Here is a 15,703-nt window from a genome sequence, read left to right as displayed (position 1 = left end):
GAGCGTGACGGTGCGAATCTGTAATCCCAGCTACTCAGGAGGCTGAAGCACGAGAATTGCTTGAACCCAGGAGGTGGAGGTTGCAGTGAGCCAAGATCATACTACTGCACTCCAGCCTGGGCACCAGAGTGAGACTCTCTCAAAAAAAGAAAGTGAATGCAGTATTTCCCTTCAATGTGGATATTGTGTTGACTGTACAAAACTCTGGCTACGTTCAAATGGGAAAGAGGTAAAAACTGCCTCATGAGTTAGGGGCATTGTAGTTTCCCCTTTCTGATCCCATTCTATCTCCTGAACCCCTACCTCCTTTTCCAGCTGCCACAACCACAGAGGCCCTTGGCTGACGCATCCTCAAGCAACAGAGAATTCACTGAAACCTGGTATTATCTTTTGGCACTCTATAGCTTGAGAGACAGTGATTAGAAGGGGGAAAAACATAGAACTTCATCAACAGTGTGGCATTTTCACTTCAGCTGTTCCTGGGGGCAAAACAGAGCCATAAAGAGAAATTCCAGATTGAAAGCTTTGTGGTTATCTCTGCTTCTCATTAAAGTGCCCCTGATTATAATCACACCTACGATTACAAGATTTAACACACCTGGTCTCAAGGATGTACTAGGAAGAGGAATCATCTGTTCATCCCTTCCCATTTCCTTTTCTTTATTCACTAAGCACAACTTACACGTTTCAGTGAGTGCAGACTAGAGACGGTTTGGAGAACAGGCGGAGGTTTTTCATTCACATGGGTTTTGAAAGTGACAAAAATCTTCCATGGCCACAAATTATTTTAGTACTGGTGAGACAAGTGGTGTTGGTTTCATTGGCTACACACAGATGTGAGAAATCTGGATAGAGTTTCTATTTCTTCTCTGACTTTGCTAACCAGACATTTTCCTCTGCTACACACACACACACACACACACACACACTCGCTCTGTCTCTCGCTTGCTCTCTCGCTTGCTCTCACTTTTACTCTCTCACTCAGTAAGGGTGTGTGCACTTACAGAGTCTCTCTCTGACGCCCAGACTGAAGTGCAGTCGCGTGATCTTGGCTCACTGCAACCTCCGCCTCCCAGGTTCAAGTGATTCTCCTGCCTCAGCCTCCTGACTAGCTGGGATTACAGGCACATACCACCATGCCTGGCTACTTTTTTGTATTTTTAGTAGAGGCAGAGTTTTGCCAGGTAGGCCAGGCTTGTCTTGAACTCTTGGGCTCAAATGATCCACCCACCTCAGCCTCCCAAAGTGCTGGGATTACAGGCGGTGAGCCACTGCACCCAACCAACTTGTATTTTCAAATACATTTTTGCTTTGAAATAATTTTAGATTTACACAAAAGTTGCAAAGATAGTACAAAGTCCCTGTATACCCCTCATCCATTCCCCTACTGTTAACAACTTACTTAACATCTTCGCCAAGAATTTTGTAGATCTTAACAGTGGATGAAAAACACTGATTCTTAACTCCCTCTTATACAGTGGATTCTCAATAAGAGCAGTGTGTGTTATTGTCCCTATAGCAATTTATTTAATTATATGCATTACTGAGCTATAATCTATATGTCCCCCATCCCCATCGAGGTCCTAGGTAAAACCCTGGATCCACCATCCTTCCAGGTGAGTGCTCCAAGTTAATGAGCAAGTCTTTCCCTACAGAAGTTTTTTGTTTGTTTTTGTTTGTTTTTTGAGAAGGAGACTCACTCTGTCACCCAGGCTGGAGTGCAGTGGTGCGATCTGGGCTCACTGCAACCTCTGCCTCCCAGGTTCAAGTGATTCTCCTGCTTCAGCCTCCTGAGTAGCTGGGATTACAGGCGCCCGCCACCACGCCCGGCTAATTTTTGTACTTTGAGTAGAGACGGGGTTTCACCATGTTGGCCAGGCTGATCTCGAACTCCTGACCTCAGGTGATCCATCCGCCTCAGCCTGCCAAAGTACTGAGATTACAGGTGTGAGCCACTGTGCCCAGCTACATAAGTTTTTATGAGTCAGCCAACCCATATTCCTTTGTATCACTATTAGTTGCCACCCCAATACCCATTTCCTGCCAAAATTCAATTTCATTCAGAGTAGCAATGTGCCAACTAAATACATTGTCAGGCTCCTCTGCAGCTAGAAACAATTGTGTGACACAGTTTTGGCCAACGAAATAGAAATTCTCCTGGGGGGTTCTGGGAGACTGTCCTAGTTCCCCAAAATAAGAAACAAAAGCACTTACGGCTGTCCTTCTCTTATCTTCTTTCTTACTCATTTAAATCATTCACAATGGCCAGAGCTGCAGCAGCTATCTTGTAGCCATGAGGCAAAGGCCACAAGGATTATAGAAATGTTGATCCTGTTGATACTGAGCTGCTAAACAGACACCACCTACTTACATTTCTTGTGATGTGAGAAAAATCCTTACTTGTTTAGGACATCATAGTTGAAGTTTTTCTAATTTGTAGTTGAACAGGCTCATAGCAGATAAGTTCATTCAATCCAAACCTTCACCTACACAAGGTGGAGGAGAAGGGGGAGAAATGCAGCTGAGGGTAAAGCACTATTCCCAAAGCACTGGGAAATCCAACGGCCTCGCTAGTGAGCTGCAACAATAGCAAGTCGCTATGTAAAGAGAAAAGGTGGCTATGTAGGAAAGGAAGGGGATAACTTACCAAGTCCATGCCTGTACAAAAATGGCATCAGAAACTCCATATGGTAACATTCTAGGATGAATAAAGCCCATGTGTGTGACAAAACAATCACTTTTTTTTTTTTTTTTTTGAGACAGAGTTTCACTCTTGTTGTCCAGGCTGGAGTACAATGGCGCCATCTCGGCTCACTGCAACCTCCGCCTCCCAGGTTCAAGCAATTCTCCTGTTTCAGCCTCCTGAGTAGCTGGGATTACAGGCATGCACCACCACACCCGGCTAATTTTGTATTTTTAGTAGAGACGGGGTTTCTCCATGTTGGTCAGCTGGTCTCGAACTCCTGACTTCAGGTGATCCGCCTGCCTCGGCCTCCCAAAGTGCTGGGATTATAGGCATGAGTCACGAAGCCCGGCCTAAAAGAATCACTTTTATAATGGCTTCACTGACACTTGGTTAAATACCGATGTGTTAGCCACAGATGAGCATTGTGGATACTGGGTGGTGAATTATTAATGCAAATTTTCCATAGGAAGTCAACTGGGAATGTGTTTCCATATTATACTGACATGTAAAAGTATATATGTAAATATATACTTTCTTCCTGTATTGGCCATACACTGGGGAGAAATCCAGCCAAACCCTCTCGAAGGAGGAAGAAAATTTAATTTATGCAGCAACTAACATGTCATGGATTGAACTCAGCTAGAAAGGAAACATCTTCAATGAGGCCCTTTAGTAATTCAGAATGAACAATTAAATGAGTCAGGAAGGCAAGTCATTGAAGTTCACGCTGCAGAGGCAGGGTGAATGTGTTCCAGCTAGCTCACCTTGGAACAATGAGGACAATGCCAGGATTCAGGCCCTCAATCTATAACCTTGTGCTCTGGTTTTTCTCCAGCAGTTAGTATATAGTTTGGTCAATGTTACTGAGGTAATACAGACATACACTGAAGATACAAACAAGGATTTTTTCCTGCTACAAAATCCCTGTTGACGGACTCATTTGGATGAATCCATCGACGGAAGAGGTTTGAGGCCTTCCCTGGTAAAAGGAAAATTGAGAAATAGACAAATAAAAGAGGTGGAGAAATTGCAAAGGGCGAGAGACTGACTGACCTCAGTAGCTTTCTGGCTGAGTCCCCGAAGCAGCAGCACAACCACATGTATGGCAGCTCTGCGTACTTGAACTTCACTGTCTGTTTTGGCCACAGCAATCAGGCAAGCTGTTACCTAGGAGGATGAAGGAAGATGAAGTTGATAAGAATCAGAGTTGCACAATTACCTATAACCTTTCAACTGTGTTCCACTTACCATACATTCATCAAGAGCAATCTGGCTTAGAAAGGGCTGGACAGTTGCTTAATCCTCAACAAAGAGGGTGAGATCTAGTGGGAGAGATCTTGATGCAGTCTGGCTTTTCTGGTAGAGGACAAAATCTGGTTTGGAATTTAAGAACGAGATTATAGAGTGGGAAGGAATATGTGTACTGTATATTATATGTGTTTTTTAAAAGGTAAGGTCAAATGCTAGTATTTCCACAAAAGTGGGGAAGAACTGTTCCTTGTCCCCCTTTAAGAACATCAAATCAAAGGAAAAAAGACGGTCCAAACCATAGCTGCTTCTAGAGGAGGATCATGGGGATTTAGCTAAGGAGACTTCAGAGTTCACAGTCTGGCATGAATGTGAATGTAACACTGATGAAAGTTTCAGCCTAGGGATACAGAAATACAGATATATTCTAACTGATCTTCTTCAGCATGTCCAGACATTCCAGTCCTACAAATGTAGTGTATACCCGACGTGAGTCAGCAGGGGTCACTTTCAGAGACTTCCTGAATATGGAATAGGGCTTTCTGTGCTTACTTTATGTATTTTTTCTGTTTTGTTTTGAGACAGGGTCTCACTCTGTCACCCAGGCTGGAGTGCAGGGGTGCAAGTGACCCTCCCACCTCAGCCTCCCAAGTAGCTAAGACTACAGGTGTGCACCACCATGCCTGGCTAATTTGATTATTTTTTGTAGAGATGAGGTTTTACCATGTTGCCCAGCTGGTCTTGAACTCCTGGGCTTATGCAATCCTCTTGCCTTGCCCTCCCAAGGTGCTAGGATTACAGGTGTGAGCCACCGTGTCAAGCCTGTGCTCAGTTACTTTTTTTTTTTTTGAGACGGAGTCTTGCTCTGTTGCCCAGGCTGGAGTGCAGTGGTGCAATCTCAGCTCACTGCAACCTCTGCCTCCTAGGTTCAGGTGATTCTCCTGAGTAGCTGGGACTACAGGTGCACATAACCATGCCTAACTATTTTTTTTTGAGACAAGAGTCTCACTGTGTCACCCAGGCTGGAGTGCAGTGGCACGATCTTGGCTCACTGCAAACTCCGCCTCCCAGGTTCATGCCATTCTCTTGCCTCAGTCTCCCGAGTAGCTGGGACTACAGGCACCCACCACCATGCCTGGCTAATTTTTTGTATTTTTAGTAGAGATGGGGTTTTAGTGTCTTAGCCAGGATGGTCTCCATCTCCTGACCTCGTGATCTGCCTGCCTCAGCCTCCCAAAGTGCTAGGATTACAGGCGTGAGCCACTGTGCCTGGCCCACCTAAATTTTTGTATTTTTAGTAGAGAGAGAGTTTCGCTATGTTGGCCAGGTTGGTCTCGAACTCCTGACTTCAGGTGATCTGCCCGCCTTGGCCTCCCAAAGTGCTGGGATTACAGGCATGAGTTACTGTGCCTGGCCAGTGCTCAATTACTTTAAAAGACCATACTATCACAGGAAAGAAAGACTGGAAATTACTTGCAAAATGGATACATAGTTAATTATGTCATAAAATCAAACAGTTGAATGTAATAGCCACTGTACCCCTCCCTGGCTCCTGGTAGGCAGAAAAATGTTTGAAAATCTCAATGAAGCGATACAATTGATAATAATGACAACAAACCTTTCTGAGGCATTCATGTAAGATTTAAAAAGAGAAAAAAAATTTTTTTGAAAGTGCGACCAATGGCAGCAACAATCTGAAGGTATGTCTAACTTATTCAACTGGTCTCTCATATACTTTTATTTATTCATTTATTTATTTGAGACAGGATCTCGCTCTGTCATCCAGGCTGGAGTGCAGTGGTGCAATCTTGGCTCATTGCAACCTCCACCTCCTGGGTTCAAGTGATTCTGGTGCCTCAGTCTCCTGAGTGGCTAGGACTACAGGCACGTGCCACCATGCCTGGTTAATTTTTTGTATTTTTTGGCAGAGGCAGGGTTTCACCATGTTGGCCAGGCTGGTCTCGAACTCCTGACCTCAAGTGATCTGCCTGCCTCAGCTTCCCAAAGTGCTGGGATTACAGATGTGAGCCACCGCGCCTGGCCTCTCATATACTTTTGTCGTTGGACTTACTGTGTGAGTATATTTCTTGGCCAGTAGTGGAAGGATATCTAATTATGATAGGAAAATAGCCAGACTGTGTTTAGAAACACGTACAAATACATATTATGTTTAAAGAATGGTGAATATGAGAACAAGTGAGGAAACAGGCTTGTGCAGAAATTTTAACTATACAGGTTGTATTTTTCACAGCTTTCAAACAGTTGGGCATAGTTCAAAGTATCTAATTAATCAGTGACGGCAGAGAGATTAGAAGAACTAGCTCGTTCTTAAGTATAATTGCGTCTGTGATGCACTGGCATTTAATCAAGTTGTGCATCTATTAGACAAACATGCAGCTTGCAAGTGAAGGAAAATCCCAGAGGAGTTCAACCCTTTGGGGACTGCTTTCAGTAAGACCCAGCAAGCTGTTCTGCCTTTGACTTGGGATGCCCAACCCTAAGGCCAGCAGTGGCTTCCATGCCTCTGGCATTAACAGTAGAAGCAATTCAGTCCTAAGAGGAATTCCTTGGGCAACCTCCAAACAGGCAACAATGTAATAGCTACCTCCACTTTCAGGCTTAGTATTTACAAGGTAAGAGCTGAAACCAGAGAAACAAGTTAGAGCTAGGTCTGAGTCCCTCTTGACACAGGGAAGTGAAATCTGGTCTGATGGCTAAATTATGGAAGCCAGCCCAAGGCCATGGACTGAGCAGAGGGTCTTAGGCGTTCTGCTTGCTCCCCTCTACATTTAGCTTTGGGTCCCTGCTTCCATGTTTGGCAGACCAAGGCTCCCTGCCTAGAACCATGTTGGTGTCTGCCTTTGTCACCTCTGTTCTGCCTCTCTCTGCTGAGCGGGTCATGCTTCCGCCTCAGGTCTCAGTGTAAGGCCGGCTCTCATATTTGGGCATTTGGGCATTAATCCCACAGTCGAGATGTCCAGGCAGAAGCATCCTGCCTGGAAAAAGGCTTTTCCTTCAAGGGCAATTCTTTTTGTTGAGATGGAATCTCGCTCTGTTGCCCAGGCTGGAGTGCAGTAGAGTGATCTCAGCTCACAGCAACCTCTGCTTCCAGGGTTCAAGCAATCCTCCCACCTCAGCCTCCCTAGTAGCTGGGACTACAGGCATGCACCACCATGCCCAGCCTTCTTCTTCTTCTTCTTATTTTTTTGGAGACAAGGTCTCGCTGTGTCACCCAGGCTGGAATGCAGTGGCATGATCTCAGCTCACTGCAGCCTTCACCTCCCAGGCTCTGGCGCTCCTCCCACCTCAGCCTCCTGAGTAGCTGGGACTGCAGGCGCCCACCACTACACATGGCTAATTTGTGTAGATTCTGTAGAGATGGAGTTTTGCCATGTTGCCCAGGCTGGTCTCAAACTCCCCAACTCAAGTGATCCGCTTGCCTCGGCTTCCCAAAGTGCTGGGATTCCAGGCATGAACCACTGCACCCCAGTCAAGGCCAATTCTTGAATCCCTGTGCCACCTTGAAGGTATGACTGAGAGAGGAGCTGGTTATGACAAGCCTTGCTGAGATCAGCTGAAATAGCCTCCTGCTTGCTATGGGCTATTAGTGACTTATGCACCAGACTCTACCAAACCCATCTGTAGTGAGCCATCCAGGACAATCAGGAAGAGGCCCAAGAACTGAAGAGCATTTGGGAAACTTCCTCAACCCCTCTGTCACCAGGACCAAATCATGTGAAATGTATAATGGTCTGTCACATAAAATGTTTTTTGAGCATCAGAATTTCAATATGGTCTTACGGATATCATCTAAAGATTAGAACAGCCTTCTGTTCAGGTCAGGCACCCATAACCAGCTTATAATGCTGCTCTCCAGCAGACCAGAGAGACAGACCCTTTGTCCAATACTAGAAGTGGGGAGGATGTAGGCCACTTTCTTCTATGTATCCAGGCTGGAAAAGTCACTTCAAGGCTAGTCTCTCACCTCTAACTCCAACAACATAATGAACACTGAGTTCTACCTCTAAAAACCTTGGTGAGATAGATAGATGATGTAAGGTCTTTACTAATTTATGAATTGATATATTATTTCTATTCTCTAAGTTCTCTCAGAGGGCAGAAATCCATTCTTTTTTTTTTTTTTTTTTTTGAGGCAGAGTCTTGCTCTGTTGCCCAGGCTGGAGTGCAGTGGCATGCTCGCAGCTTACCGCAACCTTTGCTTCCCGGGTTCAAGCGATTCTTGTCTCAGTCTCCTGAGTAGCTACATGCGCCTGCTACCACACCTGGCTAATTTTTGTATTTTTAGTAGAGATAGGGTTTTGCCATGTTGGCCAGGCTCTCAAACTCCTGACCTCAAATGATTGCCCACCTTGGCTTCCCAAAGTGCTGGGATTACAGGCGTGAGTCACTGTGCCCAGCCAGAAATTCATCCTTTTGTCACCTGCTTTGAGTAAAGCATACTATGGAAGGCTTTCTCTTCACTGGTGAAATCAGTAAATTGCATCCATTTCTAAAAACCATCCAGAGAGAAACATGCTGATTGCTTTGGAAGCATTAAAGGTCAGTTTCAGCAATTTAACACTTAACAGGAGCCAAGAGAAATAAGGAAAAACACTCCCAAAACAGCTGGCACACACCAAGCATAACCAGAACTATATAAATAAAGATAGTACAAATGGCAAGATTACCAAAAACTGACTTTGGAAAATTCCAGGCGAGAAGTTGCCAGAATTGAGGTACGTATCAAGGAAGCATGACTTTAATTTTCCAACTGCATCTTCATCCATTTTGCTAAAGCTTCCTTTGTTAAAACTCAGTTGGTTTGCTAACTTGTCTGCAACTTTACCATCTGTAAACCAAGAAACCTTAACAGCAAAGACAGTGTGACCAACCATTCTCATAAGCTTGGCTTACTCAACCCTCCATGAAAGAAACCATGGCAGACACTTTAGCTTTCTTGGGGTTTCCCAGAACATCTATCTCAGGCCTCATCTCAGGGGTCTATGTATCCTCAAACTGCAGTGATTGTGCAAAACTGATAATAAATTCAGGTCATTCCGTGGGATCAGAGGCAGTGGCTTTGTATCAGCCCCCAAACCTCAGGTACGTGGAATTCTGGGCACCATGTTAAAAGGAGACTGGACTTGTCACCTCGGACACATTTTTTTTTTTTTTTTTTAGACGGAGTCTGGCTCTGTCGCCCAGGCTGGAGTGCAGTGGCTGGATCTCAGCTCACTGCAAGCTCCGCCTCCCGGGTTTATGCCATTCTCCTGCCTCAGCCTCCCGAGTAGCTGGGACTACAGGCGCCCACCACCTCGCCCGGCTAGTTTTTTTTTTTTTTTGTATTTTTTAGTAGAGACGGGGTTTCACCGTGTTAGCCAGGATGGCCTCGATCTCCTGACCTCGTGATCCGCCCATCTGGGCCTCCCAAAGTGCTGGGATTACAGGAGTGAGCTACCGCGCCCGGCCTGGGACACATCTTATTTGCTGTAGTGAGGACAGGCCTCTCACTGTGGTTCACTTAAATCATATTTACTTCTCACAGAGAGTGATAAAGATGAAGAACCTATCAAGATTTGGTTTTAAGCGACACGGCCTTTGACAAGAACAAGGAGAAATTGGAAAAAAAAAAAAAGAAAAAAAAAAGAATGTTCTCTACAGATTAATTCTTGACATCAACAGAGAGGAAAAACCTGAATTCCCAGTATAGTGACTGTGGAAGGGTTGAGCCTATACTTTGTATTCCTTCCCGACCAGCTGGCACCATCAGAGCAGACAGTGCCCAAATCTGGATCACCCAATAGTTACGACAACTTTCTTCAGATGCCGAACAGCCATAGCCAGAGAGGAAGGGCTCTGATGCCCTCAGACCACGTTGTGTTAGAAGGGACTACAGTGGCTGGTTTGTTCAATTTCATTTTCTTCTGCTTATTATTTTTAACAGGTTTAATTCACTTTATTCTTCTTGTATGCCAGCTTATGTTGTGGCAGGGTGCAGTGGCTCATGCCTGTAATCCCAGGACTTTGGGAGGCCGAGGCAGGCGGATCACCTGAGGTCAGGAGTTCGAGACAAGCCTGGTCAATGTGGTGAAACCCCATCTCTACTAAATATACAAAAATTAGCCAGGCCTGGTGGCGCACACCTGTAATCCCAGCTACTCGGGAAGCTGAGGAAAGAGAATCGCTTGAACCCGGGAGGCAGAGGTTGCAGTGAGCCGAGATCCCCACTGCACTCCAACCTGGCAACACAGTGAGACTCTGTCTCAAAAAAAAAAAAAAAAAAGAAAGCTTATGTTGTAACCACAGCTGGAGCCTGGGTCCTCTGCAAGGAGACTCTGGTGTGGGTCTTGATGAGATGGTCAGTGCATTCCTGACAGGGAGGCTTGGTGAATAGTGTCTTTCCAGAGGTTGGGGGTCAGGCAGCTATAGGTCCTAGAGATGGCATCAAAGGTAGCCTTGGTGAAGTTGTCCAGGATGGCAGTGCAGCCCCTGGCTGAGGTGTAGCAGTCGTCAATACCGGCCATCAGCAGCAGCATCTTGGACACAGGAGTCGAGATGATGCCATTGTTCCTGGGGGCAGGGATAAAGTGTACTAGCTTAGAGCTAAAGCAGCCTGTTCACTATACAGGGGGCGATGTAGGACTTGCCGGTCTTGTTCCCCCAATAGCATCTCCACATAGGGACAATGGAAAGCTTGGCCAGGATGATGGTCCCTTAGATGGCAGTAGTAACCTCCTTGAAGCACTTGACACCTAGACCGATGTGGCCATGATAGTTCCTAACAGTAGCAAATGCCTTGCATCTGGTGCGCTGGCCAGTGTGGGTCTGTTTCTACACAAGCATAATCTTCAAAACCTCACCCATGAGAGATGCCCCCCTGAAAAAAGCCAATGATATCACACTCCTCAATGGGCAGGGAGAAGAGATAGGTCTCCAGGGACTTGATCTTCATGTGCTTGACCAGAGGTCCCAGCTTGGTGATGGGTATCCACTCCTTGTCCTCAGTCGTGCCTCTATGAGTTCCATAGTCTCAGCTCCAGCCTTGACCATGACCGCGAGCCCAGTCCTGCATGCTGCTACCAAAGCCTCTGAGGAAGCCATGGCAGTTTTCCATTTAGGGTCCCCAGGGCCTCTAGGACCTCCCGCCACATTGGCATCATCCTCCAGTTTGGTGATTTCTCAGAAAGGAAGCTGTTCAATTTGATCTCAAAATAGATTATGCTTCTCCTCTTCCTCTGCCTGACTAACACTTGATCAACATAACCTTCTTGATGCCCTGACAAGTTAACCCAGGGTCCCAGCTCTGGGTTCCCCAGTGCTTGGTGCTGGCTCTATCGTGTCACTCCTATCCACTGTGGATTTACTCCTCTGCATTTCACACACGCTACTGAAACTTCCTTAAGGGAAGAGATTGGGTCCTTTATTTGTGTCTTCTAGCATACTTGCCAGATAACAGATGCTCACGAAGGAGAATTCCTTCTGTTTGCAAAGACAAGTTTCCCAAAGCTCAAGTTCCTTCTCCACTAGCACACCCTGGAACTAAGCAATTCTGAGACTTCAAGGGCTTTCACAGGACACTGAAAGAACTGTCCTAGAAGAAGCCACAGTAACTTTTTATTTTATTTACTTATTTTTGAGACAAAGTCTCTCTCTATTGCCCAGGCTGGAGTATAATGGTGTGATCTCAGCTCACTGCAACCTCCGCCTCCTGGGTTCAAGTGATTCTCCTGCCTCAGCCTCCTGAGTAGCTGGGATTATAGGTACCTGCCACCACATGCGGCTAGGTGTTGTATTGTTAGTAGAGATAGGGTTTCACCTTGTTGACCAGGCTGGTCTCGAACTCCTAACCTCAGGTGATCTGCCTGCCTTGGCCTCCCAAAGTGGTGAGATTACAGGCATGAGCCACCACACCTGGCAACAGTAACTTTTTTTTTTTTTGAGATGGAGTCTTGTTCTGTCGCCCAGGCTGGAGTGCAATGGTGCGATCTCGGCTCACTGCAACCTCAGCCTCCAGGTTCAAGCAATTATCTGCCTCAGCCTCCCCAGATTACAGGCGCCTGCCACCACGCCTGACTAATTTTTTGTGTTTTTAGTAGAGATGGGGTTTCACCATCTTGGCTAGGCTGTTCTTGAACTCCTGACTTCGTGATCCACCCACCTCAGCCTCCCAAAGGGCTGGGATTACAGGTGTGAGCCACTGTGCCCGGCCAACAGTAACTTTTTAAAAGAAGTTAGATTGGCTGGACACGGTGGCTCATGCCTGTAATCCTAGCACTTTGGGAGGCTAAGGCGGGTGGATTGCCTGAACTCAGGAGTTTGAGACTAGCCTGAGCAACATGGTGAAACCCTGTCTCTACTAAAAATATAAAAAAATTAGCTGGGCATTGTGGTGCATGCCTGTAGTCCCAGCTACTTGAGAGGTTGAGGCAAGAGAATTGCTTGAACCCAGGAGGCAGAGTTGCAATGAGTTGAGACTGTGCCACTGTACTGCAGCCTGGGTGACGGAGTGAGGCTCTGTCTCCATAAATGAATGAATGAACGAACGAATGAAGTTAGATCATTTCATTCTTCCACCCTGGCTTCCCATCTCACTCACAGGGAAAGCAAAAGTCCACACAAGGCTCTGCTGGGACTGGCCACTGCCTTTCTGGTGCCAACTCCTGTTCTTCTGTGAAGCCACACTGGCCTTACTGTTCTCCAGCACATGAAGCCTGTACCTGTCGCAGGGCCTCTGCACTCACATCTCCCTCCACCTGGAATGCTCCCTCCCTAGGTTTCTAGATCAACCCCTTGCTTCCTTATATCTTTGCTCAAAGGTCACTTGTCAGTCAGGCACAGTGGCTCATTCCTGTAATCCCAGCACTTTGGCAGGCTGAGGCAGGCAGGTTGCATGAGCTTAGGAGTTTGAGACCAGCCTGGACAACATAGTGAAACCCCATCTCTACTAAAACAACACAGAAAAAATTAGCTGGGTGTGGTGGCACATGCCTGTAGTCCCAGCTACTTGGGAGGCTGAGGCAAGAGAATTGCTTGAACCCGGGAGGTGGAGGTTGCAATGAGCCAAGATCGTGCCACTGCACTCCAGCCTGGGCGACAGAGCAAGACTGACTGTCTCAAAAAACAAAAGTCACTTGTCAGGAAAGCTTTTCCTGTCCATTCGAGACAATAGCAAACTCCCTTTGGGCTCCTTATCTTGCTAAATTTATCTCTTTGGTGCTTATCATCACCTGACACAGTATAAATCTGTATATCCATGTTTACTTGTTTACTGCCTACCTCTCCTCTCCAGAAGTCAGGTCCAGGAGGACAGGGACTCTGTTGTCTTCACAGCTGGGTCCCTAGCACAGAGCATATGGCTTGGCTCTAGTCCCAACTGGCACAGGGTAAGTGCTCATTACATATTTGTTGAATGAATAAATGAATGAAGAACTACTTAAGAGCCAGGCCAAATACCCCACTCTTTGCGTGTGAATGAACTAGAGTTGTCTGACTATAGGAGGACGCAAAGGCTGAAATACTAAGACTGGCAGGTATCCAACATGTTCAAACTTGTAGTCTACCCAAGGTAGCTGGTTTGGCAACGAAGACAAGGCGAACATGGGATGCTGCATAAGAAGGAACATCTAAAAGGAAGAGAGATAAATTATATGGGATGAAAACACCTGTTTTTTTTTTCAAATCAGAGGGAAAATATTGCCTTCTGAAGTCTCACTGCCAAAAGCAAGCGCTATTAAAAACCAGAGCTGTATCACCCTTCCTGTGTGTAGCTTTTCTCATATGGCAATTCTATTCAGCTTCCAAGGCACAAAAGCAACCTTATAAATGAACTGAAAACATTTATTTTTTATTTATTTTTTTGAAACAGGGTCTCACTCTATTACACAGGCTGGAGTGCAGTGTTGCGATCATGGCTCACCACAGCCTTGACCTCCCCTCCCCAGGGTCAGGTGATCCTTCTGCCTCAGTCTCCGAAGTAGCTGGGACTACAGGCATGCATCACCTTGCCCCAATTTTTTTTTTGAATTTTTGTAGACACAGGGTCTCGCTGTGTTGCCCAGGTTGGTCTTGAACTTGTGGGCTCAAGTGATCCGCCCACCTTGGCTTCCCAAAGTGCTAGGAGTACAGATGTGAGCCACTGTGCCCAGCCTGAAAACATTTATTGAGAGACAATATAGAAGAGTGGTTAAGAGCTGACTTCTGGAACCAACTGCCTGCATTCAAATCCCAGCCTTGCCACTTTCTAGTTGCACAACCTTGGCAATTTATTTATCTGTGCCTCAGTTCCCTCTATGAAAACTGGATCAGTAGGCCAGGTGCAGCGGCTCATGCCTGTAATGCTAGCACTTTGGGAGGTTGAGGTGGGCGGATCACGAGGCCAGGAGATCGAGACCATCCTGGCTAACACAGTGAAACCCCATCTCTACTAAAAATACAACAAATTAACCAGGCATGGTGGCGGGCACCTGTAGTCCCAGCTACTGGGTAGGCTGAGGCAGGAAAATGGCATGAACTCGGGAGGCGGAGCTTGCAGTGAGCCAAAATTGTGCCACTGCACCCCAGCCTGGGCGACAGAGAGAGACTCCATCTCAAAAAAAAAAAAAAAAAAAAAAGAAAAAAGAAAAAAGAAAATTGGATCAGTTGACATCTGTAAGGTACTCAGGAGTATACAGTGCTTGCTATGCTGTTATGACTATTTTTTTCGAGACAGGGTCTCACTCTGTTGCCCAGGCTGGAGTGCAAGGGTACCATCACAGCTCACTGTAGCCTCTACCTCCTGGCTTCAAGCAGTTCTCCTACCTCAGCCTCCCAAGTAGCTGGGACTATAGGCATGTGCCACCACACCTGGCTAATTTTGGTACTTTTTGGTAGAGATGGGATTTAACCATGTTGCCCAGGCTGGTCTTGAACTCCTGACAAGTGATCTGCCTACCTCGGCCTCCCAAAGTGTTGAGATTATAGGTCTGAGCCACCGTGCCTGGCCTTGCTATGACTATTATGGAAACACATAGGAACTAGCCTTCCCAACCAGCTTTCTCCGCTCTTGAAACATTCAATATTGTATCAATCAGCCAACACTTAGCATCCACTATGTACCAAACACTGTGATAGGTACTAGGGGGTATGACAAGGTGAATCAAGATGGGTTCTGCCCTTGTTGTGCTCACAATTTACTAATGACCACAAACAATCCTGGGACTGATTCTGTAGAAACAGTCTAGCTCTCTAGAAGTGGGGCAGGATCACTGGACAAGAGGTTTGCCAGGAAGGCGCCCCAAAGCAGCAGCTCCTCATCTCAAGTTTTTTTTTTTTTTAATTTATTTTATTTTATTTTTTGAGATCGAGTCTTGCTCTGTTGCCAGGCTGGAGTGCAGTAGTATGATCTTAGTTCACTGCAACCTCCACCTCCCAGGTTCAGGCAATTTTCCTGCCTCAGCTTCTTGAGTAGCTGGGACTACAGGTGTGCACCACCAGGCCCAGCTAATTTTTGTACTTTTGTTTAGTAGAGATGGGGTTTCACCATGTTGGCCAGGATGGTCTCGATCTCTTGACCTCGTGATCTGCCCACCTCGGCCTCCTAAAGTGCTGAGATTACAGGCGTGAACCACAGCGCCCCGCCCTCACCTGTTTTAAGGTTGAAACATAAAGGAAGGCCGGGCGCGGTGGCTCAAGCCTGTAATCCCAGCACTTTGGGAGGCCGAGATGGGCGGATCACGAGGTCAGGAGATCGAGACCATCCTGGCTAACACGGTGAAACCCCGTCTCTACTAA

At 46.4% G+C, this 15,703-nt stretch overlaps 1 protein-coding gene across 1 annotated transcript in view; it reads right to left on the bottom strand.

Annotated features, from left to right (window-relative positions):
- Positions 1 to 15,703, bottom strand: part of TANGO6 (transport and golgi organization 6 homolog) — a 264,770-nt gene that overhangs the window by 36,123 nt on the left and 212,944 nt on the right. The window contains exon 17 of the mRNA XM_025371435.1: positions 3,740 to 3,853. Within this exon, the coding sequence (XP_025227220.1) occupies positions 3,740 to 3,853 (114 nt within the window). The remainder of the gene's footprint in view (positions 1 to 3,739; positions 3,854 to 15,703) is intronic.

Source organism: Theropithecus gelada, chromosome 20 (assembly GCF_003255815.1).
Source record: "Theropithecus gelada isolate Dixy chromosome 20, Tgel_1.0, whole genome shotgun sequence".
Lineage (NCBI taxonomy): Eukaryota > Metazoa > Chordata > Mammalia > Primates > Cercopithecidae > Theropithecus > Theropithecus gelada.
This window is presented reverse-complemented; position numbering and strand designations above follow the sequence as displayed.